Consider the following 27,462-nt stretch of genomic DNA (forward strand, 5'->3'; position numbering starts at 1 on the left):
CTAACATTTCTTTGTGGAGTTCCCAYCATCATCTGGATATTATGAGTATATGTAGATAGACATGGTTTTCAAGTGCTGTAAGCTAAAATACCACAGATTTGTTTAAGTTTTTACCTGCCATCTGTAGAGGCTTAATGTTCCAGTGTTAGAGCTCCTTTCTTTTCCTTTCTTCAAAGTAAATTGCTGGCAAGTCTTTTGGATTGTCTTTTAAAAATAGAAGAGATCAAATATCTCTCAAGTATTTTAAAATAGCAAGTCTGTAAAATATGGAGTTGAGTTTGCAACACTGATGCTGCAAATGGGTTCAGTGGATGGGAAACTGCTATTTGCAGGTGTTTTCCTTTATTTCTCTATGTCAGTTCAAAGCACTTGGGGACAGTGGGATTAAGGGAAAGTACCACTGGGGAGAAGGTTAGCTCAGTGCTCATGAGAAACAGACYTGCAGCTGCTCTTTTCCTGCCTTTCTCATGAGCAAAGCATAAGTAAGAGATGCTCCTGCTCRTGGCTCAAATGCTTGCTACTCCTTACGTTCATGAAGCACTGCCTGGAATGGCAAGGCTTTAGCCTTGAATGCTAGCCCAATATCAGTATGAGCCAGAGATTTCAGTGCAGAGATGCCAGTGATTTTAATGTTTCTTTCTGTTCGTGTTGTTATTGAAGATTCAAGCTTTCTGAGGAGATCAAAGTTGAGCTCCATGCACTTAACGTTGAAGCCTTTTCTTGTCCTATTTCAKTTTTTTCACAAATGTCCTTGTTCTTTTCACCTTTTGTAGCAGTTCATAGGTTCCTAGTCAAAATCTATAGCTGCCTCTTCTAATCTTTCTAAAAGTCACTGTTTCTAGTCTTTAATCAGGTCTGTGTGTCATGAGACTCACAAGACACACACAGAGAAGTGACAGGATTGATTATTGATATGTGTCTGTTGCATTCCTGTTACTGTTACACCTCTTATTTTTAAGGTGTGTTAAAGATTACATGTAATACATGAAAATGTATCTGTTTGCATATCCTACTGAAGGTAATGCTTATTACGTATCTGCTTAATGTATGCTATCATTGAACCTTGAGCTATTGGAAGTTGCTAGGTAATATCCCAGTATGAGTAATACTGGTCATACAATGCAAAAATAAATAAAACATAAAAAAAARAAAGCCCAAACCCAAAGCAACAACAACCAAAATTAAAAAAAAGTATCCCAAGCCCCAGTAAGCACATGATGCTGTCTTTCAAAACATGGAGGAGATAGAAGGACAATCAGTTGAATGTTTCTAGTGTAAAAGAAGCAAAACTTCCTCGTGTCTTTATCTACTTTCAGCTCTTAAAATAGTTTAAATCATGTGGTTTTTCTCAGGAAGAGCTCCTCCTTTCTTTAAAAAGGCTTTTGTGTGAATAAAAACTTGAAGATTTCTTTAGAAGAGATTCTAACTTTCACTTTTTACCACATAACATACTTCCTCATTTCCTATTTTCAGGTCATAAAACTAGGTGTGCTGTTAGTTAACTATTTTTATAGTTATTATAAATCAAAGTAGAGATACTGTGCAGTATCAATTCCTTTTAATGCTTTTTTTTTTTTTTTAAATGAGCATGCTTCCGGTGGTCAGATATAAAATATATGCAAAATACTTAGTCATCTATAATAACGCAATGAACAAGCTTTATTTTTTGTGATTACTTAATTTACTAGAAACCAAGGTGGAACAAAAAAGCGAGTTCCTCAAATTTTTTTTCTTTTCAATTTACTTTGAATTGCAAAGCCAGTACCAATTACTAAGAATATTCAGTCTACATGCCACCCTTCAGTTAAGGTTGAAGAAAAAAAGAGGAAGAACATCAACATTAGCAAGTTTGAAGAATGTCTGTTAATTAGAAGAATTAATTAGAAGTCAGCAGTTTGATTACATATTGGTAAACTCTGCGGAGATACTGCAAGTGATACAAGTGGGATGCCACTTTAGTCATTTTAGTGCCTTTTTCTTTTCTTTAAGTAGTAGTGGTGTTCATATATGTATGTTCTTTCATACTATTCAGTATGTTTTTATTTCTGAACTTAATAAAACCAAGAGTTTTGGTGCTGGACTTTTTAGAGGATTTAATATGCAAGCTGTAAAATAAACGAAATGACAAATGGTGATTCCTCATGTACTAACTTACTCCTATGAAACTTACTAGGAGGCTAAAAAATGCAGCTTATATGGTTGTCTAATTTAAACTGTTCTTTATGAATTGTCAGTTATGTTTCATGATCAGAAAAGTGGACCGTGTTACAGATATAATGTAGAAGTTCTCTGAGTGAAGGCTGAATGTGAAAATGAAARATGATTTGAGATAGTGGTATCTTCAGAATACCAGAATGCCTGGATTAAAGAAATACTTCTATAATACTAATTGTAGAAATAATTTTAAAATGCAAGTGGCATAGGAAGTAGATTTTTTTCCTTACTTTTTAAAAGCTTCAAAGCTACTTGCAACATATGTTTTTTTTCATTAAATGCTGACATTTTGACATTGACGTGATTCGAGGTAAAAGCCCATAGTCTTGCATTGGCTAAATAGTTGGACTATTGTTTGAGATAATCTTTTGGTCTCAGTCTACAAAGCATTTGTCAAGATTCAGTAATCCTAGGGATCTGTGTCTGTGATTCCCAAAGAGTTGATACCTGGCCTTCATTGTAGCCGCTGGACTGRATATTTTCCACTGATGCCATGTCCGTCTGACAGTCAAAGATGATGCAACCTCAGTGGCATTTCTTCTGTCAGGTCTAACTTGTTAGCCTGGTATTAAAAAGTGAGGCATGGCACAGAATCCAAGCTAATATTGGCATAGTTGCCTGTTTCTAAACGGTAAGTTATGACCTTTTTTTGTATGTTGCCACCAGTACTGTTGGCTCCAGAAGCCAAAATAAGAAGCCAGTGGCATAGGATGTTCCTGAGGTAGTTGCTGTGCGATGGAAGTRTCACAAAGAAAATGATAGTGCTTGTGGGGAAAGAAAAAAAGTGCTTTGTTTTCGAGGGGGGAGGGATCAGGATTTTTGCAATAACTGTCTGAATCAGCAATTTGGTTGCAAAGAAAGATGTGGACTTCAAAGGCAAGTATTGTACTTCCTGAAATATTTGTGGGAATTTATTTATCGGCTAATGTTTTAAATATACTGATCTGGTTGTAAATTATTTTAAATTTTGTGATAACCTATAGCCACAGTGCTGAAAGACTGCTATCTTACAGGAGGAAGTGCTGAGGACTGTCATTTTGCATCTGTCTAATGCACATGAGCTACTGCAGTGCAAAATTTTGAGGGTTTTTTTGCAGTTTGTTGGTTTTAAGGAACTTCTTTTTGTGCYAGAGAGAATATGTGCAAAAAATGAAGGTAACCAAGTCATGCTTACAACCTAATATGAGAACAAATCGTATATATGTRAGAACATGTAGGGACTGAAAAATGCCAGAAGTTTTGACTTCAAAGTTATCTGTCCAAGTTTAGAGAAATCCAACGATACAAAGATCTGTACCAAAAAGGAACTGTTTTACTTATGCATATTCACTGTTTTACTTATATTGTTCAAACTACTTTGTTATTTGGGGAATGAACATAGTATCCCAACACTTCAGAGTGCTGTGCTGCCATTTAGAGGGACCTAGACACGTTGGAGAGTTGGATGGAGAGGAATCTCATGAAGTTCCTCACTCAAGGACAAGTGCAGGGCCCTGCACCTGGGGAGGTGACCTCGCGGTCTCTTCCATCCTCAACCATTCTGTGATTCTGTGATTCTGTGGTTATCAAACTGCTTTTCTCTTAACTGCACTGACTGCAAACAGCATCTTTCTCATCCACCTCTATTTTGCTAAAGAAATTTGCCGTGTGTTAAAATTACGTGTAAACACACTTCTCTTTGTAATCAGTTCAGGAGGTGTGGGTGGAAGTACTAGCTTGTAGCTCGATTAATATTTGCTGACGTACTGATTGTTGTCAATAAAATGATTACTAGGAGGAATAGCTACTATTAAGTAATGACAAGTGAATTACAAAGTCAGCTGTCCTAAAAACCTCGTGATGACCTTGTTTTGTGAACCATCTTCTTAAACAAAATGAAAAACTTATTAAATAAAAATTATGAAAATCATAACAGCCTTTGTGCATTTGTCTTTCAGTCTCTGCTTGCTTTTGACACAGGCAAACAAGATAGACTCAGAGTCAAGGTCTGCCTTGTTAGCCAGTGACCCTTTTGTTTATAGCTCTCTGAGACTTCTGAGCCAACTTTTAAGTCTCCATTAATATGTTGTACATTAACTTATTCCTAAAGTTGAGTTCCATGATAAATGTACATGTTAATCTTTTGTTCCTCATATGTAACGTCAGAATTTCTTCCTAATGATCTTAAGGGCACGAACTCTTATTCTACTCATTTCAAATCATTCTGGATGTGTTTAATGTAGTTATTCCCTAAGAATTTTGTATGCCTGAAAAATGAAGTACTGAATACTTAGAGCCATTTGAGTATTCTTCCTTTCCTTTTTATATGAGAAGTGTTAGGTGTTTGCCCATGTTTTGTGTTATGTTGCTGACTTCTTTACCATTGTAGTTGCTTCCTAGTTTGCTTGATAAGTTTCTTAATATGCTGTTGTTTTTAAGCCTAGTATGGAATACGCTAAAATCTATACAGCTAAGTCATATTGGTCACTTAAACAGACCAATCATTTCTTTATTCAAATTTAAAAATAATTATCTGGAAAATCTTAAGCTTTAAGAGGATATGGGAGCTTGGATAAAACTTGGTGGGGAGTGAGAGACTCTACCCTTGAATTTCTTCCTCGTTGAAAGTTTTGATGTACCCTATTATAATAGAATAAGAAAACCAAAAATAATACAGTCTTGTTTTGCCAACAACACATCACTGTCATAGACACCCAGCTCTGAGGAAGTGTTCACTGAATGTAGTTTTTGCCTGTTTATTGAACATGTTTGATTTGTAGTTTAAAACATAAAACTGAGAACATGGAAGGCAGGCAGCAAGTTGTTCTGCTTTATGAGGAAGCCCCTAAGAGAAGCTGATTCTCAAGCAAATTGTCAGCAGTTTATTTTGATAGATATTTCAGTAATACTTAAGATCTCTCTTACCTAGCAACTTAGAGATTTTTACTATTGTCTTCAACAGTTATTTTGCTTGCATCAAATCAAACTTGTTATTAGTTTATGTGTTTTGTAGTTTTTTAAACCTTCGACAGGCTTTTTTTTTTCTTCAAAAAAATGCATACTTWCTATATTTTAATCTTGCAAATAATGTTTTATAGCTTTGGAATCATTTGTTGGCCTTACCCTTGGAAAAGGGCATAGGCTTACAAAGAAAATAATATAGACATTTTGCTCAGTTGTGCAGAAATTTCCTTTGGAAGGAAGAGGCTCTGGTGGAGCTTGAACTGGTAACAGGTGTCAAGAACAATGAAAAAAGCTTCTTCAGCTGTGTTAATATCAAACAGAAGTATAATAAAAATACTGGTCCACTGCTGAAGTGAATGTGTTACATCTCTACAGGAATCTGATGGGATGCTTCTGAGAGTGCTAAAAGAGTTACTTGACTGACAGAACCATAATCAATCAACTTCAAAAAATTCTGGATATCCAGATAATTGAAAAAGGGCAATAACTATTTGCGTCTGAAAACAAACAAACAAAACCTTGGGACACTATAGACCAGTAAGTCTCACTTCAATACCTGCAAAAAATTATGAAGCAGGTTCTTGTGGAAGTTCTTTAGAGACACATAAAAGACAAGAAAATGATTGGAAAAGCCAGTTCAGATTTACCAAGGGTGAATCATGCCTGAACATCATTCTGTGATGAAATGGCTTGATAGTGGAAGACAGTGAGCTTTGGATACCATCTGCCTGGATTTCAACAAGGTGCTAGATGTGGTCTCCTGCAACATCCTTCGTGACAAGTTGGTAAGATATACATTGGATGTATAGAAAAGTGGTTATCTTTTCACTTTGGAAATGTGCCAAGATCAAAAGGTGGTGGCCAGTGACTTCAAGTGAAACTGGGAGCCGCTCACAGGTGGACTTCCTTAGGAGCCGGTACTGTGTCTGATATACATTCAATATCTTTATAAACAGTCTGATGACAGGACCGAATTCTTAACTACATTTGCAGATGATAAAGTGAAATGACAGGCAAGTCTGCGGGAAGGAGGAGCAACCCTTCAGAGAGAGACCTTGACAGGCTGGAAGATGGAGGCAGGAAAAAAAAGCTAAATGTAGGACCCAGCACCTGTGATGGAGTAACTCCAAGCAGCTCAACACACGCTAGGGCCTGAGCGTGGGGTGTAGCCCTACTGGAAGGGGGTAACYTGAGCCTGACCCAGTGGTGTGCCTGAGTCGTAGAGAAGGCAGACTGTGTCCTGGGCTGCGTAATGAAAAGGACAGCCAGCAGGTCCAGGAGATGCTTGTTCACAACCCGACAGAGAWCCACTAAAGTCTTCGGAGGTTTGGAAATTGCCGGGGGATCTAACCAGTTACAGCAGAGGTGGAGGTGTTCTCGTCACAAGGATGTGTGCTGGTAGAACAGAAGGAAATAGGCACAGGTTGCCTCAGGGAAGTTCCACCTGGATAAAACAACAGTCTGGAGAACCGGTGGCATCTCCATTTGATTAACAAAACCCCCTAGACTGGGCCCTGCATAACCTAGCCTAAGAACACGCTTTCAACCAGAGATGGACCAGAGGATCCCAGGAGTCCTTTCTGATCCCTTTTTTTTACCTGTGATTCTGTCAAGCTATGTTAGCTTTTCTTTTTTTTTGCAAGATGGCCAGTGTTTGTATTTTGAAACATTCTGTCTATTCTGAATTGGTTGGTCTGGATTGATATCCAAAAATAAATCAGTATTAGTGCTAATTGATAGGATTGACGATAGTTCTAACTATCCTTGGCCTAGCTGAACTGGGAAGATTAATAGATTCTTGCTGTAACATTTTTTTCATACTTAAAAAAATATTTCCAAGTCATTTGTAAACAACAATAAATAAAATGTACTTTTTTTTTGCATTGTGGGAAGATGTACTCTAGCATTTTGTAGCAGGAAATTTCCAGATGAAAATTGTGACTCCAGGAAGAATGGGCTCATATCTGTAGTCATAAAGATCACTGCAAAACCCATGCAGCTGTTTGAGAAGTGATATTTCAACATGTTTTCTGCTGTCAGCCATAGATGCTGTAATTATTCAGTGGTCATAGTGATTGTTTGTGTCATTTGGCTTGAAAATTTTTTTATGTATTGGATGGACTTAAATCATGGTTTTGCATGTAACCATGAAAGTAAATATAATAACTTAGTCTGTTATTAAAACTGTTAAATCTGTTTCTTTGTGTACTACTCCCAGTCTTATGTTTCAGCTTGGTTGCAATAATAGAAATGAGCTGTTTTTTTTTTTTTAAAGTCACTTTTTAAAGTGAAAATTTGAGCAAAAGAATGCAGTTTCATCTTAATATTCTAGTTCATTTACTGGAATGCAGAATAAAAGTATCTTATCTTAAACTTTGTAGTAGAAACTTTCCTTTTAAACATGATCTTAGCTACTTTTGTAGAATGTTGTTGTAGTTGTTATGGGATAGCTGAAAGTTTTGATTCACATTTTAGGTGCACACTGTGTATTTTTTTTTTCTTTCACACTGATGAGATTTCTTTAGTGCTAGCTTTGATTTGTGCTATAACTTGTCAACTATATTGCTTTAAATAGAAAAATGCTACATAAGAGCGTAACAAAAAGCATTAATTGATGTGATGGCATTACAACTATCAAACTTAAATTGTGATTTTTGTATTGGAAGATTTTGAGGTGTATTGACTTAAAGTATGTATCTGTTAGCAGAATAATGTTCTTAACTCTTATTATGGTGGTATATAGTTAATAAATATTAATTCTCTTTAAACAAAGTTTCGATCTCCCCAGACAGTCACTGTCATGTCTTAAAGTGTATTTGCTTCATGAGGTGTTGCAGTTTCTCTAGAAATTTTTTTTTTCCTGAATGAACTAATTTCAGGATGTAAAAGCTTTTTTTTCAGAATTATTTTTTAGGAATCCAGAAAAATGGTGGAAATATGGTTGGAAAAAAAAGTTAAATCTTTCCTTTCTATGATTGATTTCACAGTTGGTTGATACACTGTGTTCGTATCTGTATGCAGCTCCCTTCTGCATATGTTGACAATAATGGTTGTTAAATGGTGAGATGTATGTCTTTTTAAAAGTACAGTAAGTTTCTTTAGTAAGTTTTATATTCCCTGTTTCCTCAGGTTATTAAGCTATTAGAGATGGTGCCTCTGTACTGTGCAGTTTTTAGAGTTCCTATTTTGGTGTTTCTTGACATTTGATCTGTTTACCTGTGTTCCTTCTGGAAATCTTGGATGTCACCTGCTTACTCAATTTCTGCTCTACAGGCAGAACTGTGCGATTTGCTTTTTGCCAGGTCAAGGGGGAAGCTCAAAATAATACTGCTGCATTAAGAATTTAATACTTCATTCTACGTCAGATATGTAAGTGTTAGAGAAGTTTCAGAGAAAAGGAAGTTTGGCCACCTTTTAGCATTCAGAAAAAAATCACTGATATGCCATATATGTAAAACACTTATTTTTACAATAAMAATATTGAGTTTGATGAAAATATTGAGTATCTTGTACAACCCATTATGATTAATCGCTTCATTAGTTTACATTTTGTTGAAAACTAGAGGTATGTGTCAAAGCTCTGTAAATGGTACTGTTAAAGGAAATTCTAGATATCTAAGTATGGCATTTAGAAAGCAAGGCCTGTAAAGAGATGTTTTGGACAGATTTCTCCAACACTTAGCTTTGGGTTTATAAAGAGCTGAGAGCAGAGGGGTTAGAAGGGGTGAATATGACTGCAAGCCTAGAGTTACAGTTCATTTTGACTAGGTTTTGCAGTGTTTCTAGGTRAATAAGATCAGGCCACAAGGACAGATGCCAAAACATGTAATGTGGAGAAATCAGTGACTCAGTATRAACTCGATGGATGCAGGGACATAACTGCACAAGCATCCTTGTGAAATGCAGGTTGAGCACAAACTGCAAACTGTCTCTACTAACAGTACAGACATCCAGCCACTCAATAGCCAATCAGATAAAAGGAACAAAGAGGATTAGTTGTTTCAGAGTTCTAACAATCACAAGTAAGTTAAAAATACTCTTTGTTCTTCTAATAATGAGTAGAAAGAAGCATGAGTGTGATGGATTAAAATCATAGTCTTCAGGGCTGACAGGCTTCAGTAGAGGTGCAGGTAATATTGAAAACAATATGCATAATTGTCCTATGAGCTATAAGGGTTAATCTGCTTTTACCAAATGTTTTATGTACCTATTATTTAGCAGATCTGGGTGAGTCCTGTGCCTATCTCCTAAATAACGCTATTTTGCAAAAAACAATCAGGACTGCTTGTTTGAAATCTGTAATACCATTCTCTCCTATCTGTTTATTAAATAAATTTCTAAGTAATGCTGCTGTGAATGGAGGTGAATCAAGAAGAATTTCTGCACAGGTGGATAGTACATTGCCTAATCCTGAAGTAGGATTAGGTTTCCCCTCTACTCAGCCCTGGTGACGCCGCAGCTGGAGTATTGGGTGCAGTTTTGGGCTCTCCAGTATGAGGGATGTGGAGGTTCTGGAGAGAGTCCAGTGGAGGGCAACAAAGATGATTAAGGGAATGGAGCATCTCTCATATGAGAAGAGACTGAGTGAGTTGGGCCTGTTTAGCCTGGAGAAGAGAAGGCTGAGAGGGGATCTGATGAACATGTATAAGTTCATGAAGGGGCAATGCAGGGAGGAAGGGGCCAAGCTCTTCTCCGTGGTAGCCAGTGACAGTTCGCGGGGAAATGGGTCTAAGTTGCAACACAGGAATTTTCATCTCCATGTGAGGAAGAACTTCTTTCCTGTGCGGGTGACAGAGCCCTGGAACAGGCTGCCGAGGGAGGCTGTGGAGTCTCCTTCTCTGGAGATCTTCCAAACCCACCTGGATGCTGCCCTGTGCCCCGTGCTCTGGGTGTCCCTGCTGGAGCAGGGGGGCTGGACTAGATGATTTCTGGAGGTCCCTTCCAACCTCAGCCATTCTGTGATTCTGGAATTCCTCCAGAAGGAAGCTGGTAGCGGGATCAGCATAGTCTTTCACTGTTGCATTTCTGTCTTACTCTGTATCAACTCCTAGTATCCTGAGAATGTGTCTTCACGGGACCTTGAAAATGGGTTTATAAAGAGCTGGGAGCAGAGGGGTTAGAAGGGGTGAATATGACTGCAAGCCTAGAGTTACAGTTCATTTTGACTAGGTTTTGCAGTGTTTCTAGGTGAATAAGATCAGGCCACAAGGACAGATGCCAAAACATGTAATGTGGAGAAATCAGTGACTCWGTATGAACTCGATGGATGCAGGGACATAACTGCAACGTAAAATTAGTCTGCAGTGGTTGATGTGCCTCAGCTCACTAGCAGTTTTGGCTCTCCATTCCTGTTTTTGCAGGGTAGAAAGGCTTAGAGAAGTCTGCGCTCAGTGCAGTGCAGAGACACAAGGGTGGAGTATGTAGTCCCTGAAGCCTGTTGGGATTAGATGTAGGGAAGGGGATAGGCCAGATTTAACCACCTGTTTCAACTGTGCTTCATGGCAGAGTTGCAAAGGTTCACTATGTTAGAGTATTTGCAGTTTGAAAATCTTCAGCTCCTTTGCTGTGCTCAGCTATTGAGCAAATATTATTTTAAGACACTTAAAAAAGTCCTGAACTTGGGATGAGTCAAGGGATCTTTGGTAGCTGAGAGAGCAGAGGTGTCGAGAGATCTTTTGGTAGCTGAGAGAGCAGAAGTCTTTCCTTGAAGCTGCATTCTTCCTCATGGATGCCTTCTGTAACCTTTCCTACTTCTGACTTGAAAACAGATTTTGAAGAAACATGTGAATGGCTCTTTGCTATATAGATCAAAGAATTCCTCAAGAATTTTGATCTGTGTTTGAGTCTTACAGCAGGAGCAAAATTATTGTCAGTTCTGTCTCCTGTTAATCAGGTCTTCTGCTGGAATGCAGTGGATGGTTTCTGCCTAAAGGAAAAAGTTTCAGCTGCTACACTATTTCTGCAGTTTGTATATTTTTTGTTTTATAAAGTGGTTTTCTGATGAGTCTTTTTTTAAAGAATCTAAACAAATCATAACCTAGCATTTACCTTAAAATCTTGAGAATACGTTTTTTTAACAGTAGGGATGGAAGCACATCAGTTTCCCTGTTTCTCTTTTGAAGTTGACTTTATATTAACTTCCCAAGTTTTAGGCACAAATTAACCAAGATGGATATCTGAAGTAATTTTGGCTATGGTACAGACTTGACCACAATAATCCCTGTCTTGTTGGTCTTTCTTCAGTTGGGGCATATCCTAGAAGATTGTTTGGAAACTTTGACTTTATAAGCAGTTAGAGTTTAGTGTCTGGCAATGTAACTTAAATTTAACATAATGTAGTGGGAAAAACAGACATGTAGTTGGAATTGATGCTTGTCTGTTTTTTTTTTTTTTGAAATGGACATGCATAGAAAGACCACAGGCCATGGTAGGTAAGATGACTATGATGAAAGTATAAGGGAGGATGTAGAATAGTGCTGTTTTTTTTTTTTTTTTTTTTTCCATATCGTTGTCTTAAAATGGAAGCTGGGTGTCCATCAGAAAATAGGCAGACTGAGATACTAATTTTGACAAAAAAAAGTAGACTTGTGAGTTCTAATTCCTGTTATCAACAAGAACGTATCCAAAACAATGTTTGACAAACAGGATCTAGCATCAGTTAAGTACAGAAAGGTAAAAGGGCCAGCCTGTAACACCTGATTTAAAACTTTTGAGTTAGATCTTAATAAGAATATGAAACCTTTTCCTAAATGAACTATATTTAGGTTCTTATGGTAGGGAAGTATAGAAGAATTTCCTGATAAGTTACATACCTTATGTTTAGCCCTAACAGGTCCATTTTTATGAAACAGGAGAAAATACACACTAAATTCAATTGGGAATCTTGCACATCTTTAGAGAATGGTTAGAGAACAAGAAAAACATTTATCCTTTTCAGTATTTAGCTAATGTTATTTTTGCCTCTTTTGTTCCTAGATGTTCATGACAGCAAATTTGTGTGCAATATATTACAATTTTAAAAGCATATTTTAATAGTGACCTCTGGTTATACTGTGCTTTATAAAGAAGCAGAATTACATGTTCATGAAGAAATAGACTAAAGTGTAATTTCAAGTTTTAGCTTTTGGGGACGGTAAAAAGAAGTATTGTATGAAATGTCTCCAAAAATTAATTTCCATAAGTGAAAGATGCTAGTATATCCACATGCATTTTAGAGAGTTTGTGTTCTTTATTTACTAGTAGATCATAATATGAAAAATAGATAATGATTCGACTTTGTGACACAGTTGGGAAAATCAAAGTAATTGTATCATAAGAAATATTGCCTTAAATTCTCATGTTCATAAACTATTTTAGTTTGGGCAAGAAATGTAACTGAGAAGAATATACCTGGTCAAAATCTGGTGACTGTTTTCATTGTTACTGTTTTTTCCAGAGTAAAATTCTATGTTGTAATTTCCTTGAAATCTGTGGAAAACAGATGTGATCGGTTTGGCCTTGTCTCAAAGTAGACTTTAACATTTTGGCACACACTACTGTTTTACTTCTGCRAAGGTATTTCTTGTACTGTATACCACTTACTAATATATATGTGAAATGTCATCTGCAGGTGCTGACCTTAAGGAAAGAGCAAAAATGCACTCAAGTGAAGTTAGTTCTTTTGTCTCAAAAGCAAGAGCAACTATTAACGAACTGGGTAAGTATCCTCTTCTTTGACTAACGCATTGTTTAACAGTAACCTGGAAGGGTCAGATTAAAGGAGTAGTATAAACTTGTGTGAATGTTTCTTGACAGATAAATGGATATGCACCACAGTTGATATTGATAAGACAAATACGAATCATTATACATTACATATTTTTGTATGCCCAGTAGTTTGASTTTTTAAGAATTAAATTAAAAATCATTTAAGATTTTTTAAAGAATTTTTTAAAAAGTCATGTTTCAATGTTTCATCTGAATAGACGTGATTTATACTCCCTTCTTTCTGAAGGAAAGATTATTTACTAAGAAGTTTGGAAAGTAGAGCCTTGCACTAGTACCAGAAAACCTCTGCAACCAGTTTATTAATTTCTGATATATACTGTTGATAATGAGAACAAATATAAATTCCTGTAAGGTAATTTTGGATATTACATAACACTGCATTTAACCCAAATGTAGATGTGGAATATGAGGTTTTTTTTTTTTTTTTTTTTTTTAACTTACAAAGAATAATGTAGTGATACTGAAAAAAACAGTTGTAAGAAATAAATTGTTTCTGAAAGATTTTATCATAGAATCCTTAAGGTTGGAAGGGATCTCCAGAGGTCATCTAGTCCAACCCACCCTGCTTACGCAGGGTCACCTAAAGCCTGTGGCACAGGGCTGCATCCAGGCAGGTTTGGAAGATCTCCAGAGAAGGAGACTCCACAACCTCTCTGGCAGCCTGTGCCAGGGCTCTGGCATCCTCACTGTGAAGAATCTTTTCCTTAAGCTCATGTGGAACTTCTAGTACTTCAGTTTGAAGCCATTTCCTCTAGTCCTGTCACTGGCCACCACTGAAAAGAGGCCGCCCCCTCCTCCTCACTSCCTCCCTTGAGGTATTTATAGACACTGATCAGGTCCCCCCTCAGCCTCCTCTTCTCCAGGCTGAACAGGCCCAGCTCTCTCAGCCTTTGCTCATAGGGCAGATGTTCCAGGCCCCTGATCATCCTCGTAGCCCTGCGCTGGACTCTCCAGTAACTCCACAATTTCCTTCCTAATATTGGTTCAGTTTCATATCTGTCTTCAACCTAATATTGGAAATGGATGGAAAACAATAGGTTATGGCAGGTAAATGGCAAGAATACTGAAGAGAGTGACTTTAATTTGGAAGTTCATGGAGGTATTTGAGTTCTTGAATTAATATCGTCTTTGATGCGAAGCATATCCGCAAGGCTCTTAAAAAGAAAAGAATCAATTAAATATCCAGTAATGAATAGGCCATTACTTTCCTTCAGAAGATATTGTATTTCTTGCTGTAGTTAGTTCTGTCATTGGAATGCAAAGCAAGAGGCAACAAGTTCTTGCATTCAGTGAGGTGTGCCTTTCGGGGGACAGGGGGAAGAAGGGAGCTGGGGGGAGAATTCCTCAGCTCTAAATGCTATTTTTTCAGCCTTCCTTGTACCTTGTATCTTATACCGATGTTGCTGAGAGTATTTGCTGTGCCTTTTTTTCTTAAAGTTTAAATGGTAGCTATAGTGGCTAYTAATCACTATTAAGATTTTGTCTTTATTGGAGTTAAGAATGTCTGTTCATTTTCGTTTTAAGTAGCAAAATTTTTAAAACATCAAAAAAATAGTTAGATTCTGCATTCTTCACCAAATGACTATAAAGTATAAGCAGGAATTTCATGCTTTAATTTGCTTTAATATAGCTAAAAGACTGTATGGCAAATGTTTGACTCTCTTCAACTGAATTTTCTTTTCTGTGAAACTGTTTAAATACTGAGTATGCAAGCAAATTTCCAGGGAGAGTGGATCATTACACTGACAGTGAATTGCATGAAGTTTAGGAGACCAGAAGTGGTACTCAGGAGTGCTTTCATTCATCTGTCTCCATTCTTTTCCTCAAAAAGGAGCAGGAAATTGTGAGTAAGTGAAATTGCATATTTGAGAATGTAAATCACTGAAATAGCTAGGAAAGTTTGTGAGGGTATGTAGTAGCTGATCAGGCAAGCTATGAACTTGGAAAGAGAAAAAAGGAATTTAAACGTAGTCATTGCTCAATGTGTTAATAGGACTTTTGCTTAGTTTGAGTACAGGACTCCTTTTTTTGACATTTCAGCTTTCTTTAAAAGGGGGAGGCAAGCCAGTGTTTTTCATTATTAGTGTGATGCCTCGGCATTATTACCATTGGCCTCCTACTTCAGTATTTTTGCATGCCATCTAATGACAATTGGTTTTTCAGATTTAGAGAAGAATATTGAGACATTTTTTGCTCATGCTCTTTTTCAGTTTTCATAGAATATATGTAGTAGATGTATTTTAAAACCTGAACATGAGATTGATATATGTATGGTATGATGCTATATGATGATGCCCTGATGAAGTGATTTTTTTTATTTTATGTTTTTTTTTAGTAAGTCAGAGGCTCTCAGTTCTTCTTTCCTTCTTCTGAAGAAGTAGTCTGGCAGTGAAAAATGTAGCTTCAATAGAACTAGTGAGACATTGTAATTGCATTGTATGACTAGCAGTGAATCAGTATATTGAAAATAAGCACATGAAGGTATTTTTCTTGCCCAGCAACAGTCAGAATCTTATGAGATCGTTAAAGAGGGAAAAGAATGCTCTAATGATTATTTGGCACTGCACAAATGCTTTACAGCTAGGGAACAATATTTTCAATTTCCCACTTTGTTCTTTTTCTATCCAGTTTAATGCTGTAATCTCATTTAAAATGTGTTCTACTTTTTGCTCTTCAGAAGTAGGTCATGTTTTGATAAGTCAGTTTGTGTTAAACTGTTTGAGACTTCTTTTTAATGGTGTTTTCAAAAAGAAAAACACTATTTTCTCTGTAGATGAAATGTTTGAGAGGTTACTTACATCTTGATTAACTGGGTAAACTTGGATTTTTAGAATTGACATGTCTTTGCTTTCTTTGCTTCCTTTCAATTTCATGATGTTTGAAGTCCTTACATTAGTGGTTTTCTAAAAGGCTGTAGTATCATTTTGGAATACAACTTGAGAGCAAAATTTTCTAGAAATTAAAAGCATGCTGCACATGTTTGTTACATGTACTTGTATTTTTATGAGATTAATTTATAACTTCTTGCTAAATTTGGTTGAAGTATTAAGACTGCAGTAAATATCACTGAGTGTAAAAATAAACACTTGGAAAAAAAAGCAGGAAAAATGTACTGAGCTATTAGTTGCAGCTTCTAAGAGCCTTAAGTTGAGGGGGAAAAATCAAAACAGATACTATTTTTAGCAGTGATTGCTTTTGCTTGCTGCTGCTAAAATTGTCTCGGCGTTATGTGGGTTGTCTTTTTTCCTTTTTTTTCCTGCTCCTTCAGAGTCAGAATATGTCCATTAGTATATTTTACCTTAGGGTTCTTCATTACTGATGTAAGGCTGCTTTTACACTCAAGAAAAATGATAGAGAAAAACATTGATAGGTCTCTTCAAACCACATGCAACAAAACAAGCCTTCTGACAAAATGAAGGCAAGTCTTACATGCTCTCAGAAATCCCATTTTTTTAAACATTTGAGGGAGAAATGCCATCACTGTGGGTCACATCGTCAACATTTGTTTTATGGTGTCTTTCCCAATTAAATCCATGCTCTTTTGTCTCTCTCTCTCTTTTTTTTTTTTTTTTTTTTTCTCCCTAGTTGTGGGTCTGGACTGTAACGCTGCTATAATATGTACATTTTCAGCTGCAAAACAAATGGAGGCTACAGAAGGAACAGAATGCAATAAGCATGCTTACTACCTTTATTTTCCTAAACAACCTGTTTAACACAGGGAAAAGTATGAAATTACAGAAAGAATTTGGCCTAGGCAGATCTTAGTAATTGCCCAAGGTGAAGTTTGACCCCAACCTGTAATATGTGAGAAACAKCATTGGTTCCTGAAGCTCTTCCAAAGAACATAAAAGGCATTAAATGTCTAAATCCCACTGAACAACAGTAAGAAATGGAGATAAGTTTTCTTCTCTGCTTTTGAAAGTCCCTGAAGCATGGGATAATGAAGAAAACTAAAGCATGGTTAAGTTCAATTTTGTATCTCTCATTGGAAGGCTAAGCAGCTTTCTAGTGGCCTGAGGAAAACTAGAGCTGAGTTAAAAAAGGTGATTTTTCTACTAAAATACTAAGCAGAAATATTACTACTGAGCAGAAATAACTTTTTTTTCCCTTTTTTATTGGCTATGTTCCACTTGAACAAAACTTATATTGCGTCACTTTTATGACACTTGTTTAGTTTGCAAGCATAAGTTGTGATAAGACGTAAAAACGTTAATACTTAGTTACTTTCTTAGACATAACCTTCACAGGTATGATTATTTTTAACATGACCAACTTGAATGTGACTCTGCTGAGTAAAAACAGCTTACATTCAGTTACTTGCATTTTGTTTCATTAACAATGATGACTTTTTTTATTGGGGTGAGCTTTTCTTCTAATTCAAAGTAGCTCCAAATCTATAGAGACGATAAATATGCACACGCACATATACACATACTCATATATATAACACATATACATACTACACACACTTATACATATACATACACACACATACACACACACATTTCAAAATCAGGGAAGAAAAATGGTTAAGGTCTAATTCAGTGCCTTATCTWAGTATTTGAGCTTTAGGGGCTCCTGTGGAGCACTGTGGCTGTCTTCTCCAGCATAAATTTCTTTTGTCCTCTGGTAAAGGTAAGCCAAAAACCAATACAGGTCATATATGGTGAAAGAATGTTACCTCACTTAATAAATTGAATGTAAAATTTGATTCTTAAAATTTAGAATATTGATTTTTTGCTATGATCAATATTCTATGCAAATTCTAATGTCTGAATTTCAYTTTCTTCTACTCTCCAAAGGATACATTGATAATTTCTGCCTTTATTTTGAGGATTATTTACTGTTTTGATATTGCTTTAAGGATTCTCTTGAGTTTTTATAGTATGATTGATATTGCATAAAAATGTGCATGTTAGAAAAGTCTTAACACTGTGATGAATGGTCCATAAATTTCCATCCAGTATTTAAGATGTTTTTGTAAAGGATGGAGAGGAAATCTAAATTTGGCTTTGAAAAAATGCAATAAAATATGTTTTGCAATTTCTTATGCAATCATACACCCATAGATCTTATGCAATACATGCTCAGCATAAATTCATTCTCTAATAGCTCTTGTACTATGAGATTTCACCTCACACAGACATGCAGATCTTCCTAGTAAACATATTTACAGTTGGTATATCTTTTTTTTTGCTGTAGCAAGAGATTTTACATATTTCTTCCTTTAATAAACATGATTTTCATATGATAAATTATATTAAGAAACTAAAATAACACAGTGTAAACATTTTGTCCTGATTGAGCATTTGCTTATTTTGGAGCTTCAGGGAAAGAGTGAGAATTAACTGTTTTAATTTCAAACTATAATAAGTTTGCTATTTACTTTGCTGCTGGTTGTACAAGTGAGCGAAAGTTTCAGAATTTGGTGGTCTGTTGTTAAATGAAAGATAACAAAAGTCAATTTCATAAAGACTATTTTACAGAGTGCATATAAGGCATATAAGCCTATTTCATTAGGTTTAGGAAGTTACTTAAAAGAGGGAAGGTTAAGGTGAAAAATTCTGAATCAGCCATGATTTAAAATGGATGTGAAATTGCCTGTCGTTTAAGGAAGCAGTGTAACTCAGAAATGAATATTGGGCAGCTGGAAAATCCAAGTAGTAGATTGTCTTGCCCAGTCTATGTCTCTGATGTCTGTGTCTCATACAGAATCTACCTAAAATCAGCCTGGAGAAGAGRAGGCTGAGGGGGGACCTGATCAGYGTSTATAAATACCTCAAGGGAGGCAGTGAGGAGGAGGGGGCGGCCTCTTTTCAGTGKTGRSCAGSGAYAGGACTAGAGGAAACRGCCACAAGCTGAGGCACCAAAAGTTCCACAGGAACTTAAGGAAACATTTCTTGACAGTGAGGGTGACAGAGCCCTGGCACAGGCTGCCCAGGGAGGTTGTGGAGTCTCCTTCTCTGGAGATCTTCCAGACCTGCTTGGATGCAGCCCTGTGCCCCGTGCTCTGGGTGTCCCTGCATGTGCAGGGGKGTTGGACTTGATGACCTCTGAGATCCCTTCCAACCTTAAGCATTTTATGATTCTATGATTCTAAATGTAGAATAGACTTCTTGGGTTATGTAAGTAAATTTACACTTAGACATTTTTATTTTCAACTTTCTATCTTTTGTTTTATTGTCATAGATAATTTATATGATCACATATATAATATGGATCATATTTTGTTTTTGAGAAATATTTATGTCCTGATTACCCCAAGAGAGAACTGCATATTTAACATGGGCCAAACATAGACCATGCATCTGTATTTGCTACAGGAAAACCTGGGCAGCAAAGATGGAGTACTAAAGTCAGATAGTCCAGTGAGAAGAACTGTGGGCTTCTCTCCTAACAAAATGCAGGTGTGGGCCATGACTTGAGCAAGCACTTGATGGAAGGCTGAATGAAATTTCAAAAATAGAAATTCACTATGACAAATGACAAATTTATAGCTAATGCTGCCATACTAATCATGCTCGTTCTCAGACACTGCAGTCTCCCTATGTTGATGAAGCTGGGCATTCTTTAATGGGCATTTTTGGCACAATATTTCTTCTGCTATAGTATGTTGTGGGCCGTTCAGCCAAAACCCTGTACTCCAGCATAGCTAATACGAGACTGCTGGTATTCTGAAATGCATTGTTGAGCCCTTCGTGGTTTTGCAGTAGTAATTTTGACTCCTAACATTGAATTAATTTAAAATACACTTTGACTGAGCGTTGTCTGTTTCCTAAATAGACTGTCCCTGTAGAGCTGAAATTACATGCTTTGTCAAATTAGATTGGCTTGTTTTTGAGTAAAAAACACAATTTTAAACTTTCCACCATTATAATGCGAATGAATGCAACATTAAACTTCTCTACTAAGATGTTCATTAGCAATTTATATGACAGTTTGCTTTCAGGATTGTTCATTTGTGTTTTTCTTTCCATAGTAATAACTTTCTAAAAATAGTTGTAAAAATGATGCAGAAACAGAGGGTGTGAACTTTAGGATCATCTCATCTTCCTTCCCCTAGATGTAAGTATTAAGGAAAGATGTGRCTTTGCACAGTAGATCATTTTTTTTGATCTTGCTGCTGTTCAGTCTTGGCATAAATTAACATAGTCTTTGATGTAGTTTGACTTTGCCCTCTGGTAGCAATGCCACATATAGTGTCCTGTGAGGAGAAGAGACTGCTCTGGATATAACTCTCTCATTTGCATTTTTTAAACCCCAAAACAACAAAAAAACCCACAAAAGAAATACCTCCCCCCCCCCCAACCCCCCCAAAACCTGTACTAAAAGAGAGGTTGTTCAYGGTTAACCTGTCTTTTAGGATTGTTACAGCCAGGTTGCACACTGATTATTAAAGCATGCTTTCAATATGACTGACTGTCCCCCACTCAAGAGCGTCACATTACTTAATGTCTGAGGTGTTGGAAAACATTTCCCCTTCTCTCTGCTCAGGCTTCAGTGCGACCCTGAATGAGAAAGAGCAATTTTGCCTTTTCCCTTGCCTGCTCCAGTTTCTGGCCCTGTGCTTAGAACAGATTGATATTCAGGGGGCAGCAGTACCTGATATGGTAGAGAAAGTTTCATGCTGCTCCATGCTATCCAAGAAATCCTAGGCTGGTTGCTTGAGTCCAGCAGTCGTTTTTGATTCCAGAATGGCTAAGTCTGATATTGATTTGGGCTACCTATACTGGCTGTTGAGGCGGCCAGAATGACCAGAATTTTGTTTGATTTTCTTCTGTGCTTACTGTRAAACAGTTTTTCAGTGGCTACTTTATTTCCTGTGTAGCATTTGAAGGCTCTGATTGAAAATACTACTTACTACATGAAGTTGTTATAGAAAAAAGATACTTCAGCRTTAGAGCATCGAAATCTAGTGCCATGGTTCATTTAAGATTGGAGAAAGTAACTAATACATGAATATGAAATATTCATATATATATATATGAAATATTGATGAAAACAGACAGGAGAAAAATTTTTAGAAATATTTGTCTAAAATGATCACAGTATTTGGGATTTTCTCTATATTATGTTGAGTGGGGACTAGAGGATGTTATCTTCATACTATAAATGAAATATGCAACTAATAAATRGAAAAATGGAAGTCTTGTCCATTTCTATAAAAAGAAAGGCAAAACTTCTTACAAATATGAAAAAGCCCAATTTCCGTATAACTTCTTCCTGCTGTTTGCGTGGAGCTATTTGCCTGAACTGAAAGTCTAAAAGTAAGGATAGTGATGTTCAAATAAATCTGGCAACTATAGCAGTTTATTAAGCTTTTTATTCAAAACACAAAAATTAGAGGCTAGTTAATAGCCTTTCACAGTTGTAACTGGCAAGTGTATGGAAAAAATAATTTTCTGTACCTAAATGCATGTGTAGGTGTTTGTAACTGAAAAGTGTGGTCATACTTCTGGGCAAGGAGATATTTCTGTCTGTTTTTCAAATAAAGATAAATATATGAATTATGGAAAAAACGGTTACTCCCAGTATGATTGCTTTTTGTAGTACTTGTAACAAAAACATTTATTCCTGCCTTCCAGAAAAAAAAAAATCTTAATTTTCTCAGACTACAAGTTCAGAGATTTGACAGCTACTTTTCGTGTGTTTTAGTCAGTCTCATATGCTGTTACATGCTTAGTTATTTTTTCTTCCAGTGGATTTCTTTGTGTTATGGTTATGTTTCAAAATGGTTGAAAGCATTTGTTGAAGTAGTTGATTCATGGAAAGTCCTTTTTTGATGGCAGTGCTTATAGCTGAAATTCCAAGTGTGTTTTATTATGCTGACTGACTGCTTATATCAGATTTTACAGGGCAAAATAAATGCCCCAAATACAACAATCCTTTTTAAGTGCAAAGTTTGTATTCCATCTTAGTAACTTGCTGTTCTTTATGAAGATATCCCAAGAGGCAAAATCGAGATTTAGTATTCTCTGTGTGTGCTACAACACTTCAAAACTTTTTTTCTAGCTTCACATGAAATAAATTAACTTACAGGAAAGTTCACTTTAGTGCAAAGTTTTCTTAAAGAATATTGAAGCTATTTAACTGCTCGGAAACTGCCTGTACTTGCACTCGAATGCAATGGTTGTGTGCACTTTTGTTTTCTGGGGGAAGAGCGTAGATTAGAAACCTGTCATGACCTTGCTCCCCAGGGTAAAAGTCTGGGTAGTTAGCAGCTCAGAGAGAAATCAAGGTGATACTGAGTTGTAGAACATGAACTCAACATATGAACTCAACTATTTTAAAACCAGATAAAAAATCATTTTGTAGTAATTACAGCATAACTTGAAATCCATCAGTAATATTAAAACCTTGGTATTATTAGAAAAACATTAGAAACATTYATTATTAGAAGATACTGATTTCAAATAGTAAAATAATAAGCTCAAAAATTGATAATTCTTTCTATGACACTTTTACTGTATGTTGTGACTTCTAATGTTTTTCATTTCTTGCTTACCTATTAGCTAGKCCATCAATTATGCAATTTGCAAACAGGTGTTTAGTTGTGTTTAGTCATTTTGGGGGCAGGTGACCCATTTGTTTCCTTAATTAGAAGGTGTCATTTCGTTATTACTTTTAAATAGATGTACTGAGAAACAAATCAGAAAGTTTATTTTCAGTGAGGTAAGATTTAAAGGTTTCTTTTGTGCTGTAGGCAGGAGAATGCAAATATTTGCCACAGTTTCTTCATCTGCTTAGGTTAGATAATGAATTGCAGAGCTTTTTATACATCCCTCAATTTATAGCATGCGTTCCTGCAGTGTACCATAGAATACTCAGAGTATGCAGGATATTTTTAGACAGTTCATCTTTGTTTCTTTATGGGGTCTATTATTCAAGAAGAAAAATAAGCTGCTTGAAATGACACTTGCAGTTGCTTGTCCTAATGAGTTATGTACTAAACGAACATTATTTGTCAAATAATCGGAAATGCAGCTGTAGGATAAGTAGTTTAGAGAAGTGTTTGTCTGAATTTTGATTCTCCTTCTATTCTGTGGGAATTCAACTTTGCTTTCACATAAATCTGAATTCTGTTGCTGCTTGTAGCTCAGTTGGAAACGCTCCCAGTGTGTGGGAGGAGTACAGGAACTACTTTCTTAATGTCAGTACTGCAAAACAAGAATTTTGCCTCTTGGGCCACTAGCTATATACTCAAAATTACAGGAAAGACAAGTCAGGCTTATGAATCTTATGTCTGGGTCAGTAGGAGCTAAAAACAGTGAGAGAGCTGTAGTGCTTTACTGCTGAGTAACTGGTATTTCTTAGCACTGGCTGCCAAGTGACCCAGTTGAGAACTGGGATTGACAGTAAGAACTCTTTCAGCAGTGTCCAGGTGCTAGAAGGGAAGTAACTCGGGGAGTGACATGAGTGTGGTCTTCGGTTTGGCATTTCATATCAAATACTTTAAAAGGAAGACTTTGGAGGTGGGACTTCCATTTGAGTGTTGCTAAATCCCAAATTCTGACTGCTGTGATAAAAGGCAAGTAATTCCAATTCCGATAGTCTATAGCAGACAGTTACTTGTGTACTCATAGGGGTTGAATGAGATTCCTTTATTTAGTTTAGTTTAGTTTTAGTTCTTTTACTTGATTCATGGAAAGATTACTGCACTAGCTGTGCAAGTGTTTACTTCCAGAACTATGAATTCTAGGTCTTCTGGACTTTCCATTCTTTAATTGTGGCTGTGAATGTCTCTGTATCCTGCCTATATGAAGGAAGAAGGGAATTGCACAGGTCTCTACAGATTGATTATTTGAAACTATCATCATGCCATAAATAGATGGCTTTCATAGAAAGCTCACTGATGTGTAAGAAGTCTACAACTTAAAATTTTCCACTTGAGAACTTATCTTCCTTCCGTTCACATGTACAGTGCATTTGCTAACAGAGAGTACAAAAGGTAATTAAATTAGGAAACAAGAAGGACCACTTCAGTGGTCATTCTCTGATTTAGATAGTTATAAATCATTACGTTAACCTCTGTATATACGCAAYGTATGTGGGCTGCATACACTATGTTAAATTATTTTGTGCATATTTTAAATGTATCTCAAATTTCTTTTACAGACCTTATGATTTTATCTGATAAACCCATAACATTTTGAGTCTAGCTCTAATGATCAGTTGTGCAAAATCTCATCTTGAATTTACACCCACTGTCTATAGAATGACAAAACTGTAGAATGCTTTAGAGTAAAACTGTTGAGCTGGACAAGATTTTGAACAGTTTTTGCCTGTCATTTGTGGCAATTGAGTCTTGCATTTATATTCATTGTGGAGAYGGACCTGTCTATTCATTTTTTTCTTGAAAAAAAGCTATTGTAAATAATTTTTAATACTTCAAAGGGTTGCCCGCATGTCACCTTTCATGTGTCAGGCTGGTTTCCCTTTAAATGAATATCTTTTAAGTGATGAAATGAGTAAAGAAGTTTCATTGTTTTACTCTTTTCTCTTCCTGTGAATTAAGAATTTTAGTAATTTTTTTTAAAGTAGGAATTGCAGTTGTAATTCTTGAAACCAAGCTATTTTATAACACTGTTCTACATGAGTATATTTCTCCATGTCATGTACTTGGATTATACCTTAGCTAAAAGCAGAACTTACTCATTATAGTATCGTTTGGCTTAGAGTCTGGCAAAAATGGCATAAATAGTACTCGGGATATTATTTGCTAGTCTCTTAAGATTAGAAAAATCTATGTAGCCAGAAATCTCTGAAATCTGCAGTTAATGCTGATAATGCCTTCRTGTTCAGGCAAGTGATTTTTCATTTCTTTTTCAGTTACTGGTAACAGAGGAAGTTCCTCTTCAGAAAATACTTTATCACCTGTAAACTTCTAAAGCTAGGTTATATGGCACTGTGTGCCATAAGTGTTGTATGGTTCTGAGGGACAGTTAGCGTTTTTGGTGAGCAATCTGGCCCTCCAGGAAATCAATTGCCTTTTCATTTTGTCTTTCCATATCACTAAGAAAGAAAAAGCAGATTTTACTTTGTTTTCTCTCCCTCCTTTTGTAGATATCAGATCTAATGTATATCTTGGAGTTTTTAAAGTTATACGTGCCATACTCAAAATAAAATTTGAATTTTAAGAGAGAGGAAAATTCAGAGAAGAAGATTCTCATTAGGTGTTAATCATAAAAGAATGTTAATATGCAACTAAAAAATAGCCATTCACTTAGCTTGATAGGTGTGCTCTTAAGCAATAAGGCACAACTTACTCATATACCAATTTACTTATGCTGTTATAAATTAACTTTCAGTTGATTTAAAATTAAATTATCTAATATGTATGTGAGACAGAATAAGMTTAATAGAACAAATTCTAAACTTAGAATCAACTTGTTCATTAAAAAAGTAAATTATTTGTATTTACTATTTTAAATCAATCTCTTCTGTTCGTATTATCTTTCTGTATTTTAAAAAGGTAGAACTTACTCTCTCACACCTCTTTTTCATTTATATTTTGACAGCACATTTCTCTTTCATTTCCAGCTAAGATTGAATTCAATGGCTAGTTCATTCAAGTAGCTGAAGCAGTAAAGTGAAGAAAATATTTTCTTAGTATCTGCAGAAAAAAATGTAGCTGTCAAGAGCTGGTTGAACATTTCAACAAGCTGTACACCCAAGTGTTCAGCTAATGAATTCCAACAGTTCATTCCTTTTGGCTGTCTTTGAAATTTTAGTAGCAAAAATATACCACTTGACTATTTTTTCAGTATCGTTTAAAATTACTCATAGTTTATAGCAAATGTAATATCAAATATAGCTAAAGCTATAAATATGAGTTTGTTTTTAGTGGGGAAAAATGCATTTTTCATCAGATTCCTTTGGGTTCGTGATGCAGAAAAGAGTTTAAACTTGTTAAAAGTTAAGAGCGCTACTTATGGTTGAGTGCTTCATACTGAATTTCTCAGGTAAGGAGGATGATAAGTTGTCATGGTCATAGAGACCACAAGAGACTGTGCCACCTATCATGTCTTTGTGCAACATTTATTTTGTTTGTTTTGCCTTTAAAATGATTGAAGACTTTCCCAAGGCCCCTCAGCTRCTTGTTAGCTGCAGCTTTACAGCAGAAAGGGGCCCTGGTGTTGGCCACATGACATCTGGGGAATATTAACGTGCAGAGAGCTTCCAGCTRTGCCATCATCACAGTTGCTAATAATTATAAGCCTCTATCTTTCAGCTGGTCAATGCTAAGTGTGTATGTGACTCTTCAAATGTTCTCATCTTGATGATGAGCAATGAGTTTTAAGATCTGCACTGTTGGTTTAGATAACTTTTCCCCTAGTCTTACAGTGTTTTGAATAAAATAATACAATATCTTCTAGACATGATGTTTGTGAAGCAAATGTTAACTGGTACTTTCTTTTTCAGCTAATCTCCCAGTACCTACTATTGCTGCAATAGATGGGACTGCATTAGGAGGTGGTCTAGAACTTGCTTTAGCCTGTGACATACGAGTGGCAGGTAAGCCCAGATCCTGTTATTTCAACAAAGGATTATTAGTGTTGCAGAAGGCTTGACTAATCTTTGTCTTGACAGCAGTCTTTTAAGACTGATTTTGTATTCTTACGTTGTTTAGGACCAATTACTCCTGGGAGATTTAAGAGAAGCTTGACTGAGGCAATTACTGATATTTAATTTCACAGTACTTATCAGGGATAGTGAGAATATTTTTGTTAAATGTTTTATTTCACTCTTACGATCTTCGCTTTATCATTAGAAGTATCCCCAGAGGGGTTAGGTAGATATTTGGATATTTCAATGCATTATTAAAATAGTTGTTTCGTTTGAAGAGTCCTAGATGGACTTGTTTTCACATAAACAGGTTGCAGTGCAYGAGCAAACTTGTTTGTGAATTTATTATTAAACAAGTAATTAAGCAGTTGTGAAATAARTGACAACAACACATGAAAAGAGAAACCTTGACCTATCCAGCTGTCAGAACTGTAAAGCCATTTGTTGGAATAAATGGAAACTTAGTCCTGAACAGTTGCCAGTAACTCATAGTATATAAAGCTGTTTGACCTCGAGGGAATATTCAGTCAGCTAAGGAATTCATAATCATCAGAAACAGACATCCCTGCACATTTTAAGTTGAAAAATAATAACTTCTTAAAATACTTCGCATTCTATAAATAAGCCTGCTATTTACTATGATAGCTTACTTGCATCATCTGCCTTACATGAAAATCAATAAGTTGCACARCTTGCCATGGTATGACTGGTTGGATCTTTCGAGATTATTTGAATTTATTTATAGATTTGTACTGTTTTTTAAATGAACCTTTGTATTTAATGAAGCAAATGTAAAATTAACACATTGGTAGTTCTGCTGTTACACAATTCTTTTTTCATACAGATTATGGTTAAGAACTCATATTTGAATTCCTGTTTTCAGCCTCATCTGCTAAAATGGGCCTTGTTGAGACAAAGTTGGCAATCATTCCAGGTGCAGGTATGAATGTTATGCTTTTGTTACACTAGATA

General features: G+C 36.0%; 1 protein-coding gene across 1 annotated transcript in view; it reads left to right on the plus strand.

Annotated features, from left to right (window-relative positions):
- Positions 1-27,462, plus strand: part of AUH (AU RNA binding methylglutaconyl-CoA hydratase) — a 93,671-nt gene that overhangs the window by 11,972 nt on the left and 54,237 nt on the right. The window contains exons 4-6 of the mRNA XM_026046591.1: positions 12,767-12,853; positions 26,347-26,439; positions 27,374-27,430. Coding sequence (XP_025902376.1) covers positions 12,767-12,853; positions 26,347-26,439; positions 27,374-27,430 — 237 coding nt within the window. The remainder of the gene's footprint in view (positions 1-12,766; positions 12,854-26,346; positions 26,440-27,373; positions 27,431-27,462) is intronic.

Source organism: Nothoprocta perdicaria, unplaced genomic scaffold (genome assembly GCF_003342845.1).
Source record: "Nothoprocta perdicaria isolate Ctin4 unplaced genomic scaffold, notPer1 scaffold_45, whole genome shotgun sequence".
In the NCBI taxonomy this organism is placed as follows: Eukaryota; Metazoa; Chordata; class Aves; order Tinamiformes; family Tinamidae; genus Nothoprocta; species Nothoprocta perdicaria.